This window comes from Schistocerca americana, chromosome 6, assembly GCF_021461395.2.
Source record: "Schistocerca americana isolate TAMUIC-IGC-003095 chromosome 6, iqSchAmer2.1, whole genome shotgun sequence".
Classification (NCBI taxonomy): Eukaryota; Metazoa; Arthropoda; class Insecta; order Orthoptera; family Acrididae; genus Schistocerca; species Schistocerca americana.
The window spans coordinates 333714313-333729501 of record NC_060124.1 but is presented as its reverse complement, the minus strand read 5'-3'; the positions used below and the strand labels follow the sequence as shown (position 1 = coordinate 333729501).

Below are 15189 nucleotides of genomic sequence, written 5' to 3'. Positions count from 1 at the left end.
ATACCTTGTGGATTATTTGGGTCACATTTTCTTCAGTTAGTATCCAAAGTTCTGCAACAATTCAGATTACTGGGGAAATGGTGTTTTTCATAATTCAGTATCTGACTAATGACCCGCCTGGCTTCGCACAGCTAACACTTAAATATCTATAGCTGGACAACTAGTCTGCTGTAGAGTTAATAAATTTTCTACATAAACCTTCCTCATGAATCAATCTGTCTATTAGTGAAAACTGTCAAAATCTCTTGAGCTGATTCTTAGATTAGCAGTCGGATGCAAACACAGAATTGTGTCAGAGAACTTTTGATTACAGTATATAAGATATATATGGATTATGGTCAAGCTTTGCTGCTCTGAAGTTGTGGCAGCTGATTACTGTTTTTCCCCACCAGATACAGCTTTCTCTGTAGCTTTAATTTGTATTATATCTGATAGTTCCTTTATTGTTGGTATGAGGTGTGGGCATTCTTCTGTGGAACATCTGCAGTTGAGAAATTTACTGAAATAGTCTGTCAGAATTTCACAGCCTTTTTCGTGTTGATTTGTAGTGAGCCATCAGGTATCTTGGGTTTTAAAAAACAGCCTGAGTGATGGGTAACCCCCGAGATTTTATCTAAGTGTGTTGTAAAAGTTCCTGGTATTATTATTATTATTATTGAAGTTTTGTTGTATTTCTTGAAAGTTGGATTTTATTGTAATTGCATTTTTTGCTTAGAATCGAGCTTTACTGATTGTTTTTGGATCTTCAAATTTTTGCCACCCCTTCAATGATTTGTTAATGCTGAAATTTTTCCAAACTTTGGTCCTTTCTTCTAGTGCATGATCTTAAGTCATGTTTAACCACCTGTTTTTTCTCCTTTTTGGAGCTTGACGTAATTGTATGGTGGATTTTAGGGTGTTTAAGAGCTCTGTCCAAATTGTAGTGGTTGGTTGGTAGACTTAATGTACAGCGCCTTATTAAGTGGTTGGTATTAGGTGTCTGGTTTGAAGATTTTGTTCAATTGCAGTTTTTTCCTGGTGGGTTGTAGCTAGATCTTTATCTGTACGAGATGCATTTACGTTCAGAATTCCTGCCGTGTTGCATGGTACGTTCTGAGAAAATGTTTTTAGTTGAGCAGATTTGATATGTTAATAGTTTTTGTGTAAGACATGGATCATCTTGCACATCAGTTACGCATGTTATTCCATTAATGGTGGACTGTCTTACATCATGCCAAATATTTGTGAACATTTATTTGTTTTGATACTGATACACCCCAAATATTTCTACATTTTCTTTGCAAACCAAAAGTTACTTTGTAATTTAATTTTTGTCCATAACGTGCTAATAAATTTATGGAGCATCTCTTTTTATCCTTCTGTACATCGAAATCACTGCTCGTGATGAACACACAGTATTTGTATTTTAACTGACTTGGTCTCCTTTATCTGAGATGACTTTTTCATTATTTGCTGCTATTTTGGAATGTAAGTGCCTCTAATGAGTATAAATTGGCTGTAGTATGGAAACGCATAAATCAACGGGACTCTAAATTGTGACACTTACTGTCAGCGGTTTAAATGAGATATTATTACTGTTCATGTTGATAAATAGTGGAATGACACTAATCTTGCATCAAAGGATGGAAAATAGAAATGGAAGAACATAATGTTCACATTGCTGGGAACTGATGATATTGAGCTTGAATGCAAGTTGATTTTGTGCTTTTTTTTTTAACTACTTCATTTGGAATTCAAAGAGAGGCACAGATTAGTGGAGTATCTCAAAAAATATGCAGTATTGATTACAGCTTAAGTTATAGGTTGGCAAATTGAAAGAATCTGTTTAAAAGTTGTTGAACCACGAGCTTTTAGGAAATACATGACAGCATAAAGTTATGAACTTAAATATATTGTGAATAGAAATTACATTGTTGGGATCTAACAAGAAATAAAGAGAACAGAAAATTTTGACGCAAGTAATGTGCCAAATAGTACAGGAAATAACAAAGAGGAAATCTGTTGTAGCAGGTGTTGGAAGTGGTTTAGTTTGTGTCTGATGTCTTGAGTTTTTGAGCAGTTTAGCCTTACCACATTTAAAATGCAAGCTTCAAAGCAGGTTTCTTTCTTTGTTGATTCTTAATTTTTAGTTGTGCTGTGCTCGTCATAGTCGTCGTCGTCAGTTGGAAAAACTCGTAGCTGCAGAACTGCTGCAACCTAGAGCTATTCAGATCTCCTTACTGTAGCTGAGCCTTTGTCTGCCTCACATTTTTTACTCTGTAGTTTTCTCTCCTATACCAAATTGTCCATTCCTTGAGGTTGTACTGTAAGGCAGAAAATCGTGCACTAGTCCTTTGCTTAGGCCTAAAACCATGTCTTTGGACATGGCATTTGTATTAGTCAAGTAACCTTGGTTTGGAAAAGATCATCATTACATTGGAGTGAATAATTGGCCTGCTGCAGAGTGATTGTCTCTGTTTAGCATTCACAATAAAATTCATTGTAGCAGTATATGTATTTCCCACATTCAGTTCATTTTGTGGATTATCCAGGGAATTTATGCGTTATCGTTAGACACATCTTGCAATTCTCCTTGAAGTGTATAATTTATAAGATAATTTTATGCTCTCCAAAAGTGATACTGTAGTGATAACCTAAAACAGTTTCCCTCAGTATAATTTACTTCATGGCCTTCCTGTTCCAGAAACACACGATGGTGTTCAAGACATGGCATGTGACACCTTCATAAAAATTGCTTTAAAATGTCGTCGACATTTTGTGACTGTTCAAGTTGGAGAAGTGGTTCCCTTCATTGAAGAGATTCTGTCAACAATAAGTTCAATTATATGTGATCTACAGACTCAGCAGGTAACTTCCATATAATTGTTGTGAAAACACATGATGTGAAAACTTATTTCTATTACAATGTTTCTGTGAGCCCTTTTTAATTTAAATTGGTGAAAATTTTTCCCCAGGTACACACGTTTTATGAGGCTGTTGGTCATATGATTAGTGCACAGGTGGACCAGGTTGTGCAGGAGCATCTAATTGAAAAATACATGTCACTGCCGAATCAAGTGTGGGATGACATAATATGTCAGGCCTCGAAGGTAAATGTCATTTTCTACAACATAAACTGATTTTCCTTGTACCGTATTGTATGAGGTTGCTTCAAATGAAACTTGGTCAGTACATCTACCTTTGCCTTACACGTAAGGTGGGGCATCACATAACTGCGGGTATGGTGACGCCATCTATTGGTAGAGGGACTGACGCATGCACACCATTTGATGTTGCATAGCGCCAGTGTGGTTTTACGCCGAAGAAAAGGTGGTCACCCAAGTCACTGTCCATACCAAACATGTGGGCGAGTAAGCAGGAACAATGAGGAGTGATATGATTAGACGAGCCATTAACTTGAACCACTGAGGCATGTTGTCCAATGGCATTACCCTCCTGCATGATAATGCCCGCCCACATGGCCAATGCTGTGAAGACGCCATTGCAGCAGTTTCGGTGCGAAACAGTGGAACATCTGCCGTACAGTCCCAACCTTCCACCATGTGACTTTCATGTGGTTAGACCTCTAAAACAAGCTATTTGCAGACATCAGTTCGCAACGGATGACGAAGTGTTAAGTGTGCGACTGGGTCCAGGCCGGGATCCAACAGCAGCCTGCTAGCTTCTTCAAGGATGGAATCAACGGGCTAGTGTCAAAATACGACAAATGTGCCATCAGTTTTGGCGACTATTTTTGAGTATGTGTACTGTGTATAACTACATTTTTGAGTTAATAAAATCGTTACAGTTACTTTCCACTAGTGATCGGGTTTCATTTGAATGCCCCCTATAGATTTGATTGTGAGAAATAATGGATTTCAGTTCAATGTTATCATCATAAACAACATTCTGTTGAATTAAATTGTAGTTGCCCAAGTAAGTAGTGTTTTTGTTTTTCATGTCGGTGTTCTGATTGCTATGTGTGTTTTCATCGATTGTCGTTTTTTAATTGTAGTTCACTTTTGCTATTTGAGTTTACATTTTGTCATTTTGGAGGTAGTGAATGGAGTTGTGGACACTAGGAAATGGAGTGCCAAGTGGAGAAATTGGAACATTTCGACATATTCTTTTGTTTGACTTCATTAGAGGGGTGACAGCAGCAGAGGCAGCCAGAAACATTTGCACTGTGTATGGGGGTAATGCCATTGGGCAGAGCACGGCAAAAAAATTTATTTCATTTTGGGGACGATCGTTTCAAAGTTCGTGACTCTCCACGTTCAAGAAGACACACAGTGTTTGATGAAGATTATTTAAATGGATTAATCCAGAACGATCCACATGTATGTACTTGAGAACCAGCAAATGTGATGAACTATTCTCATTCCACTATTGTGTGACATTTGCAGCGAACGGAGAAAATTAAAAAGTCTGGTGTGTGGACTCTGCATGATTTAAGCCAAAATCAGAGAAATCAGCGACTGGCCATATGCGCTCTCTGCTCGCTCGTCATCAGTTGGCTTGTGAACAACACCAACCATTCCTATCCTGTATTGTTATCGGTGATGAGAAATGGTGTCTTTATGGTAACACAAGGAAAAGAAAGGAATGGTTGAATCCAAACAACACAGCAATTCTCCGTACAAAGACCAGCTTTTAGCCACAAAAGATAATGTTATGCATCTGGAGAAACAATGGTGTGGTGTACTACGAGTTGCTTCCCTGAGGTTTAACCATCACTGCTGACGTATATTTTCAACAACTGAGATTCCTTGTAGGTGCAATACAAGAACAGTGACCAGGAAGACTGTGTGATGTGATGCTACTCCACGATAACACCCACGTACATTCTGTTGGACTGACAAAAACACTATAAAGAAGTTGGTTTGAGAAGTCGCTTGGCACCCAACTTATTCAACTGATCTTGCACCCTCAGATTTTCACATTTCCTGCTTCGTATGGAACAAATGTTAAGGAACTTCCTTTCCAGATGAAAATTTGGTCCGAACATGGCTTGACAAGTTCTTCACCTCCAAACCGTGTGGTTTCTACAGTCACAGAATTGAAAAGCTACCCCACCATTGGCAGATTGTTGTAAATAGTGAAGGAGAATATATTATTGATGACTAAAGTATCTCTTATCAGTATCTATTCTGTTTATTAAACATTGGAAAACACTATGAAATTATGCACAAACCCAATATATGAACACTGCTTACCAGATCTGACATGTTGTAGAACTTTTGCTATGACATTCAGGGATAGTTAACCTGATGCTAGAAGCAGCAGTAGAGTGAAAAAATAGTAGAGACAGGCTAAGATTAGAATATGTAGAACAGATTTTAACAATATTATGAGAAGGAAAGCTGCTACTCACCATATAGTCGAGATGTTGAGTCGCAGATAGACACAACAAAAAGACTCTCACAGTTACAGCTTTCAGCATGAAGGCCCTCTTCAACAGTAGACACACATACTCACATGCGCACACATACAATGCAGTATCAGGCAACTGAAACCATGCTGCGAGCAGCAGCACCAGTGCATGATGCACTGATTATTATATTATAGATTATTATTATAGGTATATTAAAGGTGATAGATACAAAAGATCCGGAGAAATGAAAAAACTAACATACTATAGGAAAAAGTAGTCAGCATCAAGCAAACAGGACTAGCGAAACATCTGAATATTATATATGACTGGATCATTGGCAGATTGGCAAATGTTGAGCCCAGAATTGAATGTATCTTGTTTTACCAGTCATATGGCTGTAGAGAAGATCCCTTGGGGAGTAAACATTTAATAGCTCTATGGAAAAAGATCTGTGATGCACTAAAATCCCGGTGCCTGGATAATTATCTTGTCCTTAAGTTTGCTCCTGAGAATTAAATGCAGTGGTGCTTGCACAAACATAATCTACACAAGATATTTCAAGCATAGTACCAGCACCACAGACCACTGATGTGTGCGTAACAGGAAATGGGAAGTGATCACATGCCACACAGACTGGCCTGATCCACATTATGAATAGCATCCTGTATTCCACAAGATTTCGGGATTGCAGCCGGATCTCATCGACTTCTTTCCACGATATTTCGGCTGACAACCTTACAGCCATCTTCAGGCGAGTGTTTGACACTGGAGATTGCTAGTGCAAGTCGCTCTATTTATACGTAAAAGTGCCGCAGGTGCGCATGCGCAAGTTACCGTAGCATGTGCGCCACCTGTCGATTCCAGGGCCCTCTACAATATTACTGCATCTATGGAGCGCAATCGAATGCGTGAAAAAAGTAAAACATGCACGCAGACGTGTCCAAAACAATAAAATGCAAAATTTCAATATTAAAATTACTTGTCGCTCGATGTGTCAGAAGCCAAAAAAAGTTTTCTTTTGTTTGAAATTAAAGAAATCAACGGGTCCCAGGCCTTATTCAATAAAAAGCCGCCATCACGATTAATGAGATTATCCGCTAAACGTATTTCCACGGATTCCTTCACAACTGAATCCCAGAAGGATCTCGATGGGGCCAAGATTTTCGTGGCCGAATAATCCATAGTATGTCCTGTGGAAATACAATGTTCGGCTATGGCCGACTTACTGGGCTGTAAAACAATGTTCGGCTATGGCCGACTTACTGGGCTGTAAAAGGCGAGTGTGGTGCTCATGTTCAACGCAGCGGTCGTGTACTGTGCGTGTGGTTTGACCAATGTAGGCTTTCCCACACTCGCAAGGTATTTTATAAATTCCAGCCTTCCGTAATCCCAAATCATCCTTGGCTGAGCCCAGAAGAGCACGAGTCTTTGTAGGTGGCCGGAAGATTGCTTTCGCACGATGTTTCTTTAAAATTCTGCCTACTTTCGATGAAATGCTCCCGACATATGGGAGAAATGCTCTGGACTTAAACACCTCCTTATCCTCTTGATCTTGTTGGTGAATTTATAATCTACAAGTAATTATTCAAGGCATGTTGTCGTACTCATCTGCAGTGTTTCTCTACTTTTCCCATTGTAAGAATATGTTTGTTCTTGTAATACTATTCTTATTGTTCTGTTCTAGAATGTAGAGGTCTTAAAAGATCCAGATGCAGTGAAGCAGCTAGCAAGCATTTTGAAAACAAATGTTCGAGCCTGCAAAGCACTGGGCCACCCATACGTTGTCCAGGTTAGTCCACACTTCATTTACGCATGTAGAGATTAATTGTGTTAGTTACGAAAGCAAGTAGAATTCGTGTTTGTAACTTGCATTTCGGCTTCTTGTTCTGCCTTCCATATCCACTTCTGTTGTATCTTCTCCATGATTCCTTGAGCGACTTACTGTTATTTTGTTTACATGGTAATATGCAGTATTTGTTTAAATGGAGAATTCTCCATTCTGTTGCTCACTACGCTGGTTTTTGTCTGTGTTGAGGTAATAGTAACGGCTTTTTAAGGAATGTCTTTATATCTGCATACGGCTCTATGTGCAGTCCTGTCACCATGGTATATTGTATTGAGTACCTGCACATCCCATCAGACTGCCCTCTTCTCTTCCTCCACATACACCTTCTATCCCTTCCCATCCCATGCCCCTTTCTAGGTTGCACTCATGTGACTTTCGCATTCCAGTTGGAAATGCAAGAATTTAGTGGTCATGTGTGCATGAGGTATGCCTACTTTTGTGTGTGTGTGTGCGCGCCCTCCTCCTTTGCTGAAGAAGGCTTCGGCTGGAAGCTATAATGGGTATGAATGTATGGTGTCTGTTCTTTCAGACATTTATATAATTTCAAAGGCCATACTGGGCAATGAATACACCTTCTTCAGTGTGGATGCACCAATGTGTCCAATATCCTGTTGGAGTTTTGGAAGAGGGAACAGGAAGGAAATGTACAGGGGCTGCGGATAGGTGGCGCTTTATGGGATTGTGGATTGGCCGTGAGGTGAGATAGTCCATGTAGTTGCAATAATGCTGTGTCCGGAGTAGCGCAGTGGTTACCGCACCTGCCAAGTAGGCAGCAGATTCCAGGTTCGAATCCTGGAACGGTATAAATGTTCACTTGTTGCCACCGATTCCACATACTGTCTCAATGCAGCTGACAGCGGTGATGCACTCCTTTCCTTTCTTCCACTCTTCACCTTCAAATTACTATAATGTTTAACAACACAGTTTTTTAAAATAAAGGCATTGGCTGTTATATGAAATACATTTTTATGGTCTACAGCAACCAGCCACAAATTAGTTTTATGTTAATTTTTTCAAAAAGGACCGTTACTGGTTTCGAACTTTCCACAATTCATTATCAGACAATTTTTTACGCTTGCATTTAAACAAATGATAAATTGGTTTCCTGTTAGTTGCCCTAGGGTAAACAACAGTTATAAGTGTGTAGCAAAAATGGTTGCTCTCCAGAGTTGTGTTAAAATGCAAATGTGAAGTGCCCATGTGGCACTTTCCTTTTTGCAGTGTTCTTCCAGTGAAATATATTCTGAAGAATGTTCATATTTTCACAATCACATGCCTTTGTGTGTTTGCACGGTAAATTTTTTTCATTTGGTCATAAAATGAATTTTCAATCTGCAGCGTGTCTTGATTTATAGCATACTAAAATAAATACAGAGTTTACGAAGTACATGAGTGTCCAATTTGCTATAGTACAGTGATACGAAGATATAGCATTCTTTGGGAAAGGAAGAATAAATTACTGATGTGTTAAATTGGAAAAGTATTTTCATTAAATGCAGGTAGGTAGTGACAAATATCTACATTGATACTCCACACACTACCATATAGTGTGTGGTGGAGGATACCCTGTACCACTACTAGTCATTTCTTTTGCTGTTCCAATTGAAAATAGAGATAGGGATAAATGACTGTCTATATGCTTACATATGAGCCCTAATTTCTTGTATATTATCTTTGTGGCTCTGAGGTGCAGTGTATGTCAATGACAGAAGAATCGTTTGGCAGTCAGCTTCAAATGCAAGTTCTCTAAATTTTCCGTATAGTGTTTCTTGAAAAGAATGTCACCTTATTCCCATTTGAGTTCCCGTAGCATATCTGTAACACTTATGTGTTGTTCGAATCTACCAGTAACAAATCTAGCAGCCTGCCTCTGAATTGTTCAATGTCTTTCCTTCAATCCACCCTAGTATGGCTCCCAAACATGCAAGCAGCATTTAAGAATAGGTCACACCAGTGTCCTGTATGCAGTCTCCTTTCTGCTTTACAGGTGTACTGCTCCTTTTTTTCCCTAAAATTCTCACAATAAACCGAAGTCAGCCATTTGCCTTCTCTACCACAGTTCTCAAATTCTCTTTCCATTTCATATTCCTTTGCAACATTATGCCCAGATATTGAAAGGATTTGACTGTGTAAACAAGACATTTATAATATTGTATCTGAACATTACAGGTTTGTTCTTCTTAATCGTCCACATTAACTTACGTTTTTCCATGTTTAGAGCTAGCTGCCATTCATCACACCAACTGGAAATTTTGTCCAAGTTGTCTTATATCTTCTTACAGTTGCTCAACTTTGTTTGTATCTTCTTAACAGATGCTCAACTTTGTTTGTATCTTCTTAACAGATGCTCAACTTTGACACCTTACTGTACTCCATAGCATCATCAGTGAACAACCATAGAATGCTTCCCATCCTGTTTGCCAAATCATTTATGTGAATGGAGAACAACAGTGGTCCCATCACACTTCCCTGGGGCACTCCTGAGGAAACCCTTGTATCTGATGAACACTCGCCATTGAGGACAACGTACTGGGTTCTATTACTTAAGAAGTCTTTGAGCCACTCACGTATCTCTGAACTTGTTCCATATGCTCACATCTTTAACAGCCTGCAATGGGGCACTGCGTCAAATGCTTTTTCAGAACTCTAGAAATATGGAATTTGCCTGTTGCACTTCCATAGTTCACAGTATATCATGTGAGAAGTGAGCAAGCTGAGTTTCACATGAGCGATGCTTTCTAAAAGCCATGCTGATTTGTGGACATAAGCCTCTCAATCTCAAGAAAATTTAATATATTTGAACTGAGATTATGCTCAAAAGTTCTGCAAGAAACTGAAGTTAGGATTATTGATCTGTGATGTTGGGGGTCCATGCTTTTACCATTTTTACATGGAAGTCACCAGCCGTATTTTTCCAGTCACTTGGGGCTTTGTGCTGGCCAAGAGATTCTCTATAAATACAGGCTAGGTGACGGACCAGTACTGCAGAGTTTGTAAGACCGCATCAGTTGCTTCTCTATGCCAGGGGTGCTTATTACTATGTCATCCTTAAGCGAGTCTGTCTGATGGTCAAATGATGGTATGTTTGCAAGATTCTCCTGCTTGAACTATTTCTTGACTGTGAAATTTAAAACTTGGGCTTTCGTTTTGCTATCTTCAACTGCCACTTCAGATTGGTCAACAAGAGACAGTATGGAAGCCTTAGACCTGCTTAGTGATTTTACATAGGACCAGTATTTTCTTGGCTTCTCTGCCAGATCTTTTGCTAAGGTGTGACAGTGGTAATTGTATGCTTCACACACAGATCTTTTGACAGATGCATGAATCTCTACTAACCTCGTTTGTCGTCGTCTGTGCAGTCCCTTTTGAACCAAGAGTGCAACAGCCTCTGGTTCCTCAAAACTTCAGATTATCTTTGTTAAACCATGGTGAATTGTTTCCATCCTTTATCCACTTTGATAAAACTCCAGACACGATTTACAAATCTGCTTAAACTTTGCCTATAATTCCTCTAAATCATATTACTGGAACTAAGATATGTCAATTCAATGTCTAAGTGAGAAGCTAACACCTTACCTGTTCCATCAAAAACAAATATTCTCTAAGCGTTTGTGACAAATCTGTTAACTTTCGTAATCATTTTTGCTATAGTGACACCATGATTTCTAATACCCGTTTTGATGCTGACATTGTCGGTAAGATCCAGTGTATTTATATCAACAAGGTCTGAGATATTTCCATTGTGTGGGGGCTGACGAGTTAACTACTCTAGACAGTTGTCACAAAATGTGTTTAAAAGTATTTTGCATGACTGTCTGCCTGTACCCCTCGAAATGAATCTGTATTCATCTAAATCTGTACTCGGTAGGGTAAAGTGCCTCCCAACTAGTATTAAGTGAGCTGTGTATTTACGTGCTACTGACGGTAGGCTTCCTTTGAATGACTCTTTGAATGAACTGTCATGGCAAACAGATTTACATCATGGGTCATTTTTTGCTGTAATTTACTATTAGTAGAAAAGCTGACATTAATATTCTTCATTTTGCAAAAGTTTGTAATTTGGTATAATATTGGGTCTGTGGGTGGGATGATGGTATATCAGGTTTGGCTCTTGCAGAAATCTGATTTGTTGTGGATTGAATGTAGTGTGAACTGTTTGTTTGTGTGTGTGTGTGTGTGTGTGTGTGAGAGAGAGAGAGAGAGAAACTGATTTAATTTTGTTGATCTGTGTGACTCATAGGTACGTTTTATATTTGTTGTACCAGGGCTCAGAAGTATGACATTTTGTGTTGGTTGGAATGACATGAGGAGATGTCTGTGGTGGCGGATTTTCTGTAGATGCTACATTGATGTTTAAGGTTAATATTACAAATTTTAAGGTCAATTAAATATATGCTCTTGTTTGTTTCATGCTAAAATGTGAGTTCAATACTTTTATACATTTTGCTGATGTCTCCTGCTAGTGCATCAGTTTCACTGTTTGTACCGTTAAGAAGCAGGATTGAATTACCGACAAATTTTTTGTAGTATATTATGTTGTTTGTTGTGATTTGTTGATTATTATTTTCATTCCATGTGTTTGATGTAACAGTATTTTCATTGTGCCTGTTGTCAATTCAGTGGGTCATCTTTAGAGTGAGTAGCAATCCATCCTTCTCCTAATATTGTTGATATTTCACCCTGGAATTTGCATTGTTTGATTTTGTCTGTTGCTTTTCTTGTGAAAAGAAGATTCGTCTACTATTCAGACGTTCCTTGTCCTTTGTAATTTTTTGTGCATTTCAGTTGCATCGTCCACTTATCATTTGATCATTAGGTTTGCCTGCAGGTATGGGAATGAGATGTGTGTGGCATTTTTTCTTAATAATAATTCAGTGAAACTTTAGACCCCCCCCCTCCGCCACACACACACACACACACACACACACACACACGTCTTCAAAAAAGCACAGCAAATATCCCAAGAATTTTAATGTGTACATTTGTTATGTAGGGGCCTAGTGTAATGTATGGCTTTTTGAGTGCTGCATTTTACATCCCAATGGTATCCTCTGGACTTCGAGTGAGTTTCAGTACTCTTCAGCTGGATGTATTTTAATATAATTGGTTAGAAAAAAAAAATTATTCACCGTGTGGTGGCAGGAGAAAACATACATAAAAGATTTGACAATATGCAAGCTTTCAGAATCGGTGGCTCCCTCTTCTGGCTGAAGAGCATTCGAAACAAAGTTCCTGAATTTACTGCCCTCCAGGAAAGTTGTCATGCACAGGCCATTCTCAGAACTGAGAGCGGCCTGAAACCTCAAGTAGAAATCATGAATGTTCATTGAGGCATGGAATGTATATCAGAAAGATTGTATGCCATAGGAAGGAAAGTATTCATCGTTGTTGACAAAAATATTGTCTGTCGAGGTCGAAATTGAGTCTGACCGTGAAGTTGTCTGGACATAAGTAGCAGGTCTTGGTGTATTCAAGTTATTTATTGAATTTTTTACAGGTCACCAGGTGCTGCTGTAACCATTGTATAATCATTCAAGGAAAGTCTGCTCTCAGTAGTGGGGTTTTCCGAAAAGTGCCTTGAACAACTAATTCACCAACTCACACGCAGTGGCAATTTTAGGTCTTGTTAGAAAAGGGAGATGAACCTGGGGGGATTGGAATGTGGTTGTAGGGGGAGGAGGAGAGGAATGGGCTACAGGAGAATATGGGATTGGTGCTGGGAATGAGATAGGAAAAAGACTAAGTGAGCTCTGCAGTAAATTTCAGGTAGTAATAGTGAATACTGTGTTCAAGAATCACAAGAGGAGTAAGTATACTTGGAAAAAGCCAGAAGATTTCAGTTAGGATACAACATGGTCAGGTAGAGATTCCGAAATCGGATATTGGAATTGACTGATCTGGCCTTGTAACATCAACCAAAACAGCCTTGCTGTGCTGGTACTGCGAACGGCTGAAAGCAAGGGGAAACTGCAGCCGTAATTTTTCCCGAGGACATGCAGCTTTACTGTATGATTAAATGATGATGGCGTCCTCTTGGGTAAAATATTCCGGAGGTAAAATAGTCCCCCATTCGGATCTCCGGGCGGGGACTACTCAGGAGGACGTCGTTATCAGGGGAAAGAAAATTGGTGTTCTACGGATCGGAGCGTGGAATGTCAGATCCCTTAATAGGGCAGGTAGGTTAGAAAACTTAAAAAGGGAAATGGATAGGTTAAAGTTACATATAGTGGGAATTAGTGAAGTTCGGTGGCAAGAAGAACAAGACTTTTGGTCAGGTGATTACAGGGTTATAAATACAAAATCAAATAGGGGTAATGCAGGAGTAGGTTTAATAATGAATAAAAAAAATAGGAGTGCGCGTTAGCTACTACAAACAGCATAGTGAACGCATTATTGTGGCCAAGATAGACACAAAGCCCATGCCTGCTACAGTAGTACAAGTTTATATGCCAACTAGCTCTGCAGATGATGAAGAAATAGATGAAATGTATGACGAGATAAAAGAAATTATTCAGGTAGTGAAGGGAGACGAAAATTTAATAGTCATGGGTGACTGGAATTCGTCAGTAGGAAAAGGGAGAGAAGGAAACATAGTAGGTGAATATGGATTGGGGGGAAGGAATGACAGAGGAAGCCGCCTTGTAGAATTTTGCACAGAGCATAACTTAATCATAGCTAACACTTGGTTCAAGAATCATAAAAGAAGGTTGTATACCTGGAAGAATCCTGGAGATACTAAAAGGTATCAGATAGATTATATAATGGTAAGACAGATTTAGGAACCAGGTTTTAAATTGTAAGACATTTCCTGGGGCAGATGTGGATTCTGACCACAATCTATTGGTTATGAACTGCAGATTGAAACTGAAGAAACTGCAAAAAGGTGGGAATTTAAGGAGATGGGACCTGGATAAACTGAAAGAACCAGAGGTTGTAGAGAGTTTCAGGGGGAGCATAAGGGAACAATTGACAGGAATGGGGGAAAGAAATACAGTAGAAGAAGAATGGGTAGCGCTGAGGGATGAAGTAGTGAAGGCAGCAGACGATCAAGTAGGTAAAAAGACGAGGGCTAATAGAAATCCTTGGGTAACAGAAGAAATATTGAATTTAATTGATGAAAGGAGAAAATATAAAAATGCAGTAAATGAAGTAGGCAAAAAGGAATACAAACGTCTCAAAAATGAGATCGACAGGAAGTGCAAAATGGCTAAGCAGGGATGGCTAGAGGACAAATGTAAGGATGTAGAGGCTTGTCTCACTAGGGGTAAGATAGATACTGCCTACAGGAAAATTAAAGAGACCTTTGGAGAGAAGAGAACCACTTTTATGAAATCAAGAGCTCAGATGGCAACCCAGTTCTAAGCAAAGAAGGGAAGGCAGAAAGGTGGAAGGAGTATATAGAGGGTTTATACAAGGGCGATGTACTTGAGAACAATATTATGGAAATAGAAGAGGATGTAGATGAAGACGAAATTGGAGATAAGATACTGCGTGAAGAGTTTGACAGAGCACTGAAAGACCTGAGTCGAAACAAGGCCCCGGGAGTAGACAACATTCCATTAGAACTATTGACGGCCTCGGGAGAGCCAGTCATGACAAAACTCTACCATCTGGTGAGCACGATGTATGAGACAGGCGAAATACCCTCAGACTTCAAGAAGAATATAATAATTCCAATCCCAAAGAAAGCAGGTATTGACAGATGTGAAAATTACTGAACTATCAGTTTAATAAGTCACAGCTGCAAAATACTAACGCGAATTCTTTACAGACGAATGGAAAAACTGGTAGAAGCGGACCTCGGGGAAGATCAGTTTGGATTCCGTAGAAATGTTGGGACACGTGAGGCAATACTAACCTTACGACTTACCTTAGAAGAAAGATCAAGGAAAGGCAACCCTACGTTTCTAGCATTTGTAGACTTAGAGAAAGCTTTTGACAATGTTAACTGGAATACTCTCTTTCAAATTCTGAAGGTGGCAGGGGTAAA

The 15189-nt window shown here is 39.2% G+C and overlaps 1 protein-coding gene across 2 annotated transcripts in view; it reads left to right on the top strand.

Moving 5' to 3' along the window:
* LOC124619217 (exportin-1) overlaps positions 1-15189 on the top strand; it is a 136267-nt gene that overhangs the window by 78831 nt on the left and 42247 nt on the right. For both annotated transcript variants that reach the window (XM_047145436.1, XM_047145437.1), the window contains exons 12-14: positions 2684-2847; positions 2955-3089; positions 7038-7142. In XM_047145436.1, coding sequence (XP_047001392.1) covers positions 2684-2847; positions 2955-3089; positions 7038-7142 — 404 coding nt within the window. The remainder of the gene's footprint in view (positions 1-2683; positions 2848-2954; positions 3090-7037; positions 7143-15189) is intronic.